Source organism: Mixophyes fleayi, chromosome 2 (assembly GCF_038048845.1).
Source record: "Mixophyes fleayi isolate aMixFle1 chromosome 2, aMixFle1.hap1, whole genome shotgun sequence".
Lineage (NCBI taxonomy): Eukaryota > Metazoa > Chordata > Amphibia > Anura > Limnodynastidae > Mixophyes > Mixophyes fleayi.
This window is the reverse complement of record NC_134403.1, coordinates 159,928,332-159,942,243: the sequence shown is the minus strand read 5'-3', so window position 1 is coordinate 159,942,243 and position 13,912 is coordinate 159,928,332. Positions and strand designations below refer to the sequence as shown.

General features: G+C 38.0%; 1 protein-coding gene across 2 annotated transcripts in view; it reads left to right on the top strand.

Moving 5' to 3' along the window:
- GEMIN8 (gem nuclear organelle associated protein 8) overlaps positions 1-11,243 on the top strand; it is a 31,797-nt gene extending 20,554 nt beyond the window's left edge. For both annotated transcript variants that reach the window (XM_075194843.1, XM_075194844.1), the window contains exon 4: positions 9,929-11,243. In XM_075194843.1, the coding sequence (XP_075050944.1) occupies positions 9,929-10,185 (257 nt within the window). In that variant the 3' untranslated portion in view covers positions 10,186-11,243. The remainder of the gene's footprint in view (positions 1-9,928) is intronic.
- The last annotated feature ends 2,669 nt before the right edge of the window (positions 11,244-13,912 follow it).

Below are 13,912 nucleotides of genomic sequence, written 5' to 3'. Positions count from 1 at the left end.
AGGAGTGTAGGTAGAGATGTAGGGAGGGGAGGATTGCTTAAGAGCTTTTAAGGTGAGGGTGAGGAGTTTAAATTTAATTCTGTAGGGCATGGGGAGTCAATGTAGTGACTGTTGGAGGGAAACTGCAGAGACAGAGCGGTGGGAGAGAAAAATGAGGCGGGCAGCAGCATTGAGGATAGACTTAAGAGGTTCAAGGTGAGAATCGGGTAAGCCAGAGAGAAGGAGGTTGCAGTAATCAAAACGAGAGATTACAAGCGAGTGAACAAGGGTTTTCATAGCTTCTGTGGTGAGAAAGGGACGTATCTTTGATATATTCCGAAGGTGGAAGTAGCAGGATTTTGAGAGGGACAGAATGTGAGGCTTGAATGAGTGGGAGGATTGACGGCAACAGGTAGGGGAACTTATAAACCTACTGTCAACGGAAGAAAAATCAGTGCATCAAGTTAAAATAGTGTGTAATTCTTAGTTCTGTAGACAAATATAAAATGTATTATAGGGTGTTTATTTATAAAGTGCAGCAACTTTCTGCAGCATCTTAAAGTGAAAATGTAATTTGTCTTACAGAAATCCCTTGCTATTTGTAATTGTTTCATAGATAGTTATCACATACGCTTACCCATACAGTGGCAAAGCTTGGTGTTTAGGCCAAGCGCTGAGCTACTAGCTCTATGTCCAATTTGGTGACTAGAGCACCAAATGGCTAGGTAATATGGAGTACCAATTAGTGCGGTTCTTGAAAACACATACTGACAGGATTGCATTGATCATCCGACCACTTTTTCTGTCTGCCCCTCTTGATATTTGCTAGATCACAATTGTATGACACTCTAGAATGGTGTTCATTCAGAACCCATACAAGCAATGATGTGTACCCAATTTGGTCTACAATGACCACTGGCTGTGTGAATTGTAGTGTGTGGACAGTTAGAAACTCCAATTACTTCTGATTGTTAAGCTGTACTGCAAGGCAATATTTTACTGCAAGGGTAGATATATAATAATGTTTGTAGATTAAGTGGTTAGCACTTCTGCCTCACAGCACTGGGGTCATGAGATATATTCCCGACCATGGCCTTATCTGTGTGGAGTTTGTATGTTCTCCTTGTGTTTGCGTATAATACCTCTGGTTTGCTCCCACACTCCAAAAACATACTAGTAGGTTAATTGGCTGCTTACAAATTGACGTGTGTGTGTGTGTGTGTGTGTGTGTGTGTGTTAGGGAATTTAGACTGTAAGCTCCAATGGGACAGGTACTGATGTTGAGTGAGTTCTCTGTACACTGTAGAATTAGTGGTGCTATATAAATAGATCATGATGATGAAGTTCCTAATTTTATATTGTGGTACTACTTGTAAGTATTTACTAGTTGTATCATGATTCAAGATTACAATCATGAAATACTAGCACAAAGAAAGAATGATACTCACAAAATATGTATAAGAAAAAGATTTAATAATTAATATGACAATTAAAATGCTTCGATAGGTTGTTAGACACACATGTAATTCCCCGGATTTTCAGCATGGAGACCCCACATTCAAGTTGAATCGTGCATCCTAGAATACTTTGATGGAGGAGATCTGGCACAGCCTTCCTGACTCACCAGCGGGGTCTAAAGAAGGTCTGAACTATGCCATCTTATATTATCCTTTCCCTTACACTAAAGTGACAGTGAAATGGACAGTTGATGACTGTATCATTCTGAGTAAAACAGCTAAGTTTGCACACTGAGCAATTATATCCATATCTTGCTTAACAACAAACATTACAACAAATACTTAAGAATACACAAATACTCTGGTGTAAAACCAACATTACCTTAAGTTGGTAAATAACCATTGTCTGAGCTGAGTTGAAGGACATAGTCCACTATACTAGATTTAGGGAAAACATGGCCATAAAAGACAAGTAAATAATGTGATGAAACATCAGAGACTTAGTATCTGTTCATAAAGAGACACATAGAAATCAATGATAGACTCCATCTTGTTTCATAATTAAAGGAAAATAATACCATACTGCTACACTAGTCCAACTATATTTGCATCCACATCATACAGTTCACATTTAGTGCAATGTTTATATAATCTTATTTATATTCTGTCCATTGTATCCTATCCTGTTCATTCATCTGTATCCTCATACACCGTGCTTATAGTGTAATTTTCTAAGATACCTTGCAACTACCTAAAAACCTAAAGCACATCACATTGTGGTGATAGTGTTTTAATGGTATCACTGTTTCTCCCAAGTCCTCGTCATGTTCAGCTTCCCTTAAAACATTGCAATCCCACTCTTTACAGTTTCCATAACAACAGTACGGAGCACATAGAAAGGCTCTATTGACAGTACTCAATAGGGCCCCTTCAAGTAGGAGAGAACTGGAAGCTCTGGAAAACAAAAGGGGTAGAAACACTTAGTAAAATGGAGTCACAACTCTCTAAATATATTTTCCCCTTTTTTACATTTCCATTCAGAGCTGAATATATTTGTGTTTAAATGCAAGTCAGTCACTATAGTGTTTATCACCAATAAATTTAAAAGTTCAGTTACTAGCTTTATGAATGTTTACCCTCTGCTAAAACTAACAATGTACTTTCTCAATGACACATTTTATTTGTGTTACTGTTTTGGAGAGTTTGTGCATCGTGTAGCTAAAAAGCTAAATCTCCCTGTTCCCCCTTCCTCCCATTCTGTCTGCCTTTTGGGTCTCTTGTATAATTCTGTAATGGCAATACTTGTTCTTAGAATATAGCTGAAGTGTCTCTCTGACAAGAAGAAATGTTCTGTGATATAACTTGCTAAACACAGAACACTTCTATGTTCTCAAGAATTTATTCAGCAGCTCTCTTCTTGGCACAAGTATGTCAGCTGTTTCCTGTAGAGGTGGACATAAAGGGAATACATGGATCCCTAGCGACCAGTAGTAATTCCCCACTTTGTGCTAACGCTGTGACAATGTCAAAATCAATGACCAGTCGTCATGTCTGTAGCAGGTTAGTCCATGATTAGCTGATGATGTCTACTTACTAACTTTACTAAACACGTATAGATTAACACATGGGTAGGATTGTGTGAACACTTCATACTGAAAGTGGGGAGTTATAATAGACTTGTGATGTGTAGCCTCATTTTAGTATGAAGGACCACTTAAAGCTGCAGTACCATCTAATACCCACTTAACCACGAGCTGCAATCAAGAGATTTTACTAGCTAGTAATGAAGCATTAAGAGGCACCTCAAATAATATATTGTTATACAACAATTTTCTTTTAGTCGCTGCTTTAATGATGGCAATTTGCAAATGTATTTTACATGCGTTTCCCATGGTTATGAAATGGGGAAATTGCTCAGTCCTTCCCTGTTACTTATAGTTGTAGGGATTCTACAACGCTTAATCATAGCAACTTCGATACACTCTCCAGCAGTTGTACAATGTACAAGGCACAATTTTCCTTTGTAGTATTCGTGTAAGATTTGTAATCCCCATTTCCTGGCTGCCATAACCACACATTCTTTAGTGCAAATGTATAGTGTGTGTGTGTGTGTGTGTGTGTAAAACTGAGGTGTCTATTTTCTGTACTATATTTGTATTATCTAGATATTTTATGGCACCAAGATCAACGTGGGTTAAATGATGCTAGCTGTCATTTTTTCTGGTGCTTGATCACTTCTCCTTGTGGTGGCCACAGCCACATGTAAGGAGACATTGAGTTCTAACTGAAAGTATGAAACTTCTTCAGTAACCTTGTGCTCATGCTCCACAGAGATTCTTGTATGTATGTATGTATGTATGTATGTATATATGTATGTATATATGTATTGTGACTTTTATGCTGGTTGTGTTTTAGGTCATATATGTTCGGCATGTTCAGATTATCCAGTACAATGCTAATTCTTAATTTTGGTGCAAAAAACGCAAGCCTGTGCAATCTCTGGTGGTGGAGCCATAGATAAAATTAACTTTTCTTCAAAATGTCTGCATTATTGATCTGTCAGCACTGACCAAATGGAAGGGACCTTCTATGGGTTTGGATTCATTATATAAAATATTTGTCATATCATTGATTAAGCAATCGGCTGATAACCAATGATTATTCATATTGGAGAGATTCATGGTGGGTAAAAAACAAACAAATGGAAGTTAATCTTGTTATCTGTTATGATGCTAGATATAGTTCTCCGTACTGTTCCTATACTGTATGTGTGGATGGATACACATTATCACTTATTGCTCTGTATTCAGCGCCATGTATTATTTTCTGGCTCCTGGCTTTATTTATCACTACATTTCTCATTTTTAGGAATGAAATATTAAAAATACAATTGAATTATGTTTGTCCTGTATACTGTTGGTCAGTGCTGGACAAAATAAAATATGATCCAGGAGTTTATGTGGCTCCGACAATTAAACCCCTCCATGACTTACTACTTTTTAGTTTCACATGCTATTTTCTTGTTTTTGTAGAACCTTACTTAGTAAAATACAGAGATCTGTTCCCACAGCCTCCCTTGTGGAGTTATGTATACATTGACCATTTTTTCATCATCTTCCCAAGAGGGTTCCTGCTGTGTTGGGTTTTTTTTTTGTTTTACTAAGCGTACTTAAATGTTTCATGACGTGGGGCCTGATTCATTAAGGATCTTAACTTGAACAACTTCTTATTTCAGTCTCCTGGACAAAACCATGTTACAATGCAAGGGGTGCAAATTAGTATTCTGTTTTGCACATAAGTTAAATACTGACTGTAGCACACAAATACTTGATAGCTTATTTGTACACTGAAATTTAAAGTTGATATTTGTGTGCTACATGAAAAAACAGTCAGTATTAAACTTATGTGCAAAACAGAATACTAATTTGCACCCCTTGCATTGTAACATGGTTTTGTCCAGGAGACTGAAATAAGAAGTTTTTCAAGTTAAGATCCTTAATGAATCAGGCCCGTAATTGCTACCTACTCGATTTGTTTATTGTCAGTCTTATTTGGTCTTATTGCTTTAGGTTAACTGCAGATCTGCTTAAAGGACATGCTGTATAGAGCACTGAATTACCTTAATGTCCTATTTTGTTTTGGAACAGAAGATTTAAAATTATATGGTTTGTTAATTTTTAGTGACTGAATGGCACGAATATAATATCAATCCTTTCGGCACGAACTGAAATTGGCAACACGGGCTGAGTATTCCGAATTGCTTGTGTGCCCAACACCTAACTTTCGTCCATCTGCTAGTTGGGGATGGTTTACTGTAAAATATTTGAGCAGTTGATTTCTTTATGGAAACCAGCACACTAATGTAGGCTTTTGTACAGAGTTTGTGAGCATGTGTACTATTTTACACACATATGTATATTACACTTAACTGACTTGGTGCAGGAAATTGTATCACTGACAATATTTTAGGTGGGTTTTTTTTGTCTGCTTTTTTTTTTAAGGTTTAAAATCTTTCCTTTGTGCTTGGAAACAAGAGGTTGTTGGCCACCACAGTCGTCTGACATCCCTCTGTAACACGGATTTTGTTGGTTTGGCATTATATTTTTATTCCAGAGTATTAAAGGTCCATAAATATATATACACACACACACGGGTCTTTTTGTTATCTAAATTCTTCTTTTTATCTACTTTTTGGGCTGGATTAGTATTTTTGTATATTGATTTTATTGTTTTGGGTTTTTCTGGGGTTTTTTTTTAAATTAAATTATAGTATTTCTAATTATAGATTGTGTCTTGAATTTCTTCATACAACAACTTTCTGAACTGAATTTGTTCTTGGCATGAGTAAACATCTTGGACATCCTCCATATGAAGCTCTCTACCCCACCAACCCACGGCTGATATTGATTACCTGAAATCAACAGGGTATATTAAGTAGCTTCTAGCATTCAGTCAGTGCCAGGAATCCTAGCCTCCTCTTGTTGGTTGACCACAGCTTGTTGCTGTTCTCTGCATGACAGCCTGTGGTGTCTGATTGCCTCCCTATGCTGCCATTCAGAGATCATTCTATAATATCTGGCCACTTAGACTCCACAGCAGCCTATATTTTGGATCAAGCAATTAAAGAAATGTAAATGCAAATAAATCAATTTTTACTTCCATTGACCGTTTTTGGCTCAGTTACCTGATTTTCCAGAAGGGGCCCAGAATACACATCGCAGCTACAGCTACTAAACGTGGTGCTTAATCTCTATTGAAGGAGGATGCCCAGGTCAGGGATTGAGGTTAGGTCCTCAATTCCTCACCAGGTTTCCTGAAGACTTTCACCACTTCTTTTGACAAACCACGTTGCAGTACGACAGTCGAGGCAGCCAGGCACTTATGCCATGGTGACCAATTGGCGCTAGAATATTCTAAAGAATTCATTCCATGCCACTCATTGGAATTCTGCAGTCTATCAACATTAATTTTGTTTAGAATTGAATGTGGAAATTAAGGATTAGCTAACTCCTATAGATCCTCCTGATGATCTGGAAGAATTGGGTAAAACAGTTATGTACTGTTTATGATGAAATTGAAAGTATATATTAAAACGTTTACTCTGGTGATTCTATGTAGGTTGACAATATTAAGGTCCACTGTCACAGAAGGAATGTCAGTCAGAAGAGAACTTATGCTTTTACTGTGGGGGCCCTGAACATTTCCATGATACTTTTCCCACCTGCATGAAGTGGTCCTGGCTGAGAAATGCTGACCCAGGCTTCATAGGGGAGTGTCTGGGTCAGAAGGATACTCGTATTCTGTAAACTTTTTTTAGGTGGGACAAGTGGCAATACCTGTAGAAACTATCAGCCGCTCTGCAGTAGTGCCCTCCTCCTAACGCCCACCTATGCTGGTTTCTTCAGCCATCATGATTATCACTTGCTCAAAGTGGTTAATTAATCCCATCCTCATGGGGAGGGCCTTGGTTGTTTTGTCATAATGCTGAGATCAATTGGATAGAGAAAATGGTTGCCTTCAAGTCCTCTTTTAGTGTTAAAAATGTATTTTATCAAGTTTCACCATCAGTCTTGCCTCCACAGTCAAAGTATGACTGCAAATTGGATTTACTCTAAATCCTTTAGGGCAGACCTATTCTCAGTCAGAGGTGTAACTCGAGGTGCTGGATGAATATATTTTCAAGAATCCAAAGAAGGGTTTCATACAATACTCTACATCCCCAGCAGGAGCACCTATATTTTTTTATTTTTTGGGGGTAAAAATGTCTCGCCCTTGAAAACTTGAATCAAATTGCAGTTAGAAATTGATAACATTTGCCTCTGACTTCTGAGTAAAGAATCCAAGCTCAACATCTGAGGGGCATACGATCAAGTTCTTATCTGCAAAGGTGATGGATGGAGACTTGAACTGGATGTTGACTTTTTCAAGTGTTTAGTAATGCAATTTGGAGTCTCTAATGCCTTAGCAGAACATTTGTAAAATGCTAAGAAGTTATCTTTTTGAGCAATGTGTGGTCACTTATCTGGATGACATTCTAATGTTATTGTTAGTGGCTAAAAATGAAAGACTATTCAGCATTATGTTTCAAGATATGTTGTCTGTGCCAAGGTAACTTGTTCTCGCCCAACAGTCCTTCAGCAAATGCCTGCTCCCCAAGGAGCTCTGTCTGAATGTACTTAATTAGGGATTGTCTATATGCTTGGTAAATAGCACAAAAATAGTGTTGAAGACAACAGAAAACACATTTTTGGTTCCCAGGTATGTGAAATTTGTTAGAGAGACTTTGGCGCTATCCGCAGTTAATAGGAGGTTCAGTGTGCTCTGTTTAATTGTCTCTGTTGCTCTCCTAGGATGTGCAACAGCGTTACCTGTATGTAAGAAGGAGACAGATTGCCTAGGTTGGTGGGCAACCTTCACCAGGTGAAGAGTGCAGATGTCTATGCTGTCTCAACTAATTCAGCAGTGTGTCCGTGCATTAACAGTGCAGGCTAATGGCCTGTGATCTTCTCAGCCAAATCGGGTTCACACACGAGGCCGCACTGGAGCCTCCCTCATAGTTGGTTGTTGCAGGGGGTTCAAAGAGTATTGATGAATGTGGTATGAGGCCCACGGATCTGGTGGCGATCCAATGGAGGCCCTGCAAAGGGAGGATTGCAGTGATGTAAGTGGTGCAGTAGGATATGATGGTAGGCTTCTCTCACCCAGTAAGGGCACACTGCTGGCAAGGGGGAATAATCGCCTACAAACAGATACTTTATTATTAGTTTCACTTTACTGTCACATGCTATCATGAAGATGGTTACTTTTTAGTCTTACCAAAAAAAAATCTCTCAATCTCTATGTTCTTAAAAAACATATTGTGTTTTTTCCTACTTTATACTGTGCTTACTAGAAAATACACAGGGGCAGAAATTTTTTTTATCTGCATTTACTCATAAACGTGTTGAATTCCATAAATACTAGTAAATTAATCAAATTGTAATTTGTCTGTACAGACCTCATTGTGATAGAAACGTGTTTTAAAATAAAACAAAATGCTTTTGCAGCAATAAATTGGGTTGTCGGAGCTTGGCTCATAGCTTGGCAGTGTCACTTCATTTTTTCCACTTGATGCTTTCTTTTTTCCAACCTGGCACTTGTGATATAAGAGATTTTGTACATTCCCACATCCCACCTCCTGCTTCCCCCTCATCACCGTTTTGTATGCTTAAATTGTGCATCTGCTGCATTTACCATGGAAATTGTGACTCATAGTGGGATTTGTTAAATGCTGGTGTTTTGCACCCAGGTCTTATGAATTCACCTCTCTCAGGACCATACCAGTTTTAATTCTCCTCTCAAACAGAAAAAAAGTGTTCTCTGAGACAAACATGTTCATATATTAGAGGAAATCTCTTCCATCTAAAATGCATTTAAAATGGGCTTTAGAATTATTTGCATAATTGATAACCATCAAGGAGAAAGTGTAAAATAAACATCACCGATAAAAAGGTACTGGCAATGGAAAACCTATTGACTTATATAGATATTTGCTGCAGCTGCCTCTGATAACTGCACAAAGCATTTTCCTTTTAGTAAGGTGTGGAAAACCTATTGGAAGGGATCTTGGATCATTCAGCCAAGCATAGTGTTTTTTGCTGACGGTCCTAGGTAGCTAAGCATAATGACACTTATTTTTTTTTTTATTATTTTTTTTATTTATTTTTTTTTTTTTGCCTGCACCCTCTTCTTCGTTGTGCATTTGGACAAAATAGGCTTGTGTTCTCGAAGTTGATCACTGATTTAGTGGATTTGTGCTTCACTATTATTACTCTGATAGTGCGAAGAGGTGTGTAGCATTTTCTAGATGAATGCATCCTATAGCTGATATAGCTGATTTGTGGAGATCCACATTCATTTTGGTCTTTTTTTTTTTTTTAATTTGGCAGTTCTTTGCCTTTCTTCATACTCACCGATGACGGAAGGTTTTCTCACACACAGTCTTCCTTTAAGTAATCTAGGCAAGGATTCCACTGATGTTCCCTAAATATTGTGTTATGAAACAAAGGGACATGACAAATTAGCGGTGGCATGCGTCTTTCCGATACTGTAATTGTCGGCCATTAACCTGCTTACACGAAAATGTTGGCAGGCTAAATGCCGACACTTGCATTGTGTGACAAATGTACAAAGTCCTCATTATGATTGGCGACATTCCCAGTGTCGCCAGTCACATTGCTGACATTGTGAATGTCGCCAATGTGACGCTCATATGTGGTGCTCTAATGACTTACAGTAATGAACAATCCAAAGCAGTCACAATTGTGGTGAGAAAATATATTGCGATTGTGAATGGTAAAACTAAACCAGGATTTTTTTTCTATGAAATTTATGTTTAGATTATTTTATCTTTGTGTTGTTTCTATGTTTTCTGTGCTGCATAAAAAGGAGTGAAAAAAACTTGTAACTTTTTTTTTTTTTTTTTTCTTTTTAATTGTACCCCATTATTTCAGAGAGACAGCAGCAGCTTGAGGCGGAAATGCATGAACAGTATGTAGATGCAGGTCATGACCTGCACATCCCCATAAAAAGATCAACACAGCCCCCTTCCGAGAGACCAGGAGAAAGGCGCAGGATAGAGATGAAGAAACTTTATGGAGAAGATGCAGCTAAAATCCAAGGAATGGAAACTGCTATGCAGCTCAACTTTGACAGACACTGTGATAAAAAGCAACCAAAGTACTGGCCAATCATCCCATTAAAATTATAAGTCTCTGTGCAGAGATTTGAACACTTGCTATATAGTGGTAACATTAGACGACACAGCTGTATCAACATGTAAATTTAACCTAGCCAGTCAAGTTTTCCTGTGGGTTATAAGTCTACATTACTATGGCAATAGATTTATGCACTGATATATTCTAATTTTAATTAATGTATACTTTGTTGTTTTTGCATTTTTCTTCAATATATTAGTCAATTTAATGTTTTTGCCTTATTATTTTTAGAGATTTCATGTTCTAGTTTTCCTTATGGACAAAGTTCCTTTGATATGGACACATACTTTTTGGTTCATTATTAGGTATCTTGTAGATGCAGAGTTTGAGGTTGTATCTGTTCGACAAGGGGCCCTGTTCTGCCAATTGATAGATGATCATCAGATTTAGACCTTCCAATGGCTGCAGTCATATATTTGACCTTGTGAAAAGCAGGCTTATTTTTATCTAATGACTATTAAATCAAGCAGTTCATGTGTCCTTCTCTAATAGACTACCAGTTCTATGTAAACTTACTCCTCTTATTATACAGACATTTACTGTATTATCTTCTATGCACACAATGTTTCATATTGCTTATGTAAAATTGTAATTATACCGTGTTTTATTGCTTTGTTTACTAGGTTAGATTTGATTAGTGATAAAGTAACTGGTCTTGACATGTCAAGATGTTTAGCTTATGCTCTATACAATATTAATGTTTTGTTTTTTTACATTTTTTCCAACAGCAACATACTTTTATTTGATGTCCAATATCAGTGTGATCTAAATTGCAACACAGCAAACGGAATGCATTATGCAATTCACTGCTGAAATAGAATTCAAAGCAAATAGATCTATTCACTTCTCTCCCAAGTTCTCCCATGTGAGCTATTTAAATGTCAATTCAAATTCTTAGAATATGAGAATCTGGACATTCTGATCTGATTTGCACTTTGTAAAAAGTGTTGTACTGAAGAAAAATTATGCTTTTTATGCTTCACAATTGTGCCTTTGGCCATACATTTGGGTTTTGCTTTAGGGAATAAAAAAGCTGAAATATTGTCTCAAATTCTGTATTGAATTACATTAATAAATGTAAGGTTAAAATAATGAATTTGAAAACACTAAACATAGACTAGAATAAGCCTATTTGGTCTTTAATGGTTACATTTTGTGACAAACTATATACTATAACTTTATTACAATACATTGCAGTGTAAAATTGTAGTGAATCTTTTCAGAGTTCTTCATTGAGGGAATTAGAAGTAAATGTGATTATGGAAGCTGCATCCATTATAATATTACTGTATTCTAGAAAGAAGAAATATCAAATCCAAACTTAGACTGTTGTAGTTTGTCACAGTGGAATCAATACTATGAATTAATGTATTACTAAAGGGTATTATTTCCTTAACATGATTAAATTGACCCATCCATCAGTTCTGTGTCCTGAAGGCGTTCTCATGTGTAAAGTATACTCTCTGCAACTCAGTAGCTAGAAGAATGTTGTCAGTTTTGAGGTTGGGGGATTGTCTTCAGAAGAATGGCTTTGTATAAGCCAATACACTTTGCTTTGTATACTATTGAAACCAAACATTTGGAAGCCTCAGGGAATGTGGTTTCTGTGGTAAGTGTAAAATACAATTGCAGAGGGGAAATCTATAGCAGTCATTTGAAATGTGTTCATTTACTCCTGATATTATATTTAAACTATTATTATCGTTTATTTGTAGGGCGCCACAAGGTTTCCGCAGCGCTGCACACAGTACAAACAGTAGCCTATACAGGGTAGAACAGTACAAAACAATAAACACACAGTACTTCAGAAACTCCGGGAGGGCAGATACAGTAGAGACGGAGCAGAAGAACAGGTATGGAGACAGGAGGGAAGAGGGCCCTGCTCATTTGAGCCTACATCCTAAGGGAGGGTAAACAAAGTCAGGCACAAAAGGGAGCCAGTGAATCAAAGGGGAGAGAGAAGAGGGGTCAAGGGAGGATGAGCAGAAGAGATGAGAGGTTAAATGGATGGTTGGTAGGCCTTAAGGAACAGGTGAGTTTTAAGTGCCCGCTTGTTCTGATTCGTCCTTTGGCAGCAGTATCATTTTGAACACCAGAAGCAGTTTCAAACAAAATAAAATACTTTTCACTGTTTACGTGTTTATTTTGGGTTCTCTCCGATTCTCCCGAATATCGATATCCTGTCAGCGGAGCCTTGACTGTTTAGCCAAGCGGTTTTCTAGACCACTCCCCATCATAAAAGAGCCTGGCACAGAATACCCACTGCTGGGACCTGTGCAAATTAGTGGTGGCCCAGAGCAGCGAAGCTCCCAGAGTTCACACCACACGCTGCTTCCTCTGCCAGGTTGGGGCGTGAATGGCCAAACACTGCATACATGAATGCAAGTAGGAACCCCTTCACCACCATACAGTGGATTCCTTCTTAAGCTGCATCATCACTGCAATTTCCTCCAGAGCATTGGAGCATTACCTGCTAAGTGTCCTGTAACGATGCATCTCCCCCCTTCCTCCTCTTCTCTTTTCTTAATGTTTTCAATTGTCTGGTTTTTGTAATTGTCCCACTTTATTTTGTGATGATTTTATTGCTTTATTCTATTATGTATAAAATCTTAAATTAAAATTTATCACATAAAAAAAAAAAAAAAAAACTTCCTCCCTCTCGTAGTTAGTTTGGTACAGATTCTATGCTGTAGGACCCCATGGCTCTATACACCAAGGCCAATATCACGGCTGTCCTAGAAATTAAAAATATGAAACAGATCCTTAAAGATGACGATGCCAAGATAATGTCTGGCCTATCGTCGAAAGTCTCTTACCTCGGTAACAGGGTGGACAAACTCGAGAATAAGCAAGAGAAAATCATCCCGCTTACTCGGCTGCAGAACAACCTCCAACTACTAGCAGACAAACGTGGATGCTAAAAAATTGGGAATGATGTAACAACATCAGTATCCAATATTAGTCAATAGATTGACCCCAACCGGAGGACTGTTTGCTCAGCCTTATCAGATTGCTGGCTCTGATAATGCCAGATGATATGCTGATTTTCGATAGAACACACCAAGCTTCTCATGCCCTTCCCTGACTGAACTCCAAGGTCGTGATTCTACACCTTCATTATTGTAAAGCAAAAGGTTAAATTCTCAGGGAGATCTGGCCCCCTCAACTCTCGGACAGATGAAGGACATGTCTTAAATGCTATGTTACAATAAAATAGATATGGGTTTTTTCCTTTTCCCTTCAAGTTTGCACTGCGGGCAAAGTGCTGTCTGCTAGATCAGCAGATGAATCTTTTCTTATGCTCAGGAAGCTGAATATCCAGTCTCCACCGACTACCTAACGATCGGCCTTCAAGCAGTAGCTGAGATCCTCTACCTCAACGAGCTCCTGAACGGTTTTGGCAAACTGTCTCATCCAAAGCTCCACCTGAATTCCTGCTTCCCTCCATCTTCTTGGCCAAAGTGCATTTGTTATTTACCTCTGGTTGCTCCTGTTTTAGTTGCCCTGCCACTAATCTCCAAGGCAGGTGTTTGGGTCTACACAGTTTCTTTGACAGATTTGAGGGGTTTATACACAGTCATTTGTTCCAACCTATGTTTGAACAAAAGGTTATTTTTAAATTTTCCACGATCAACAATATTATATAATCACAGTTGACTTTATGACAGCTATGAGACACTATGGGCCTGATTCATTAAAGAAAGTTTAAGCAACAAATTG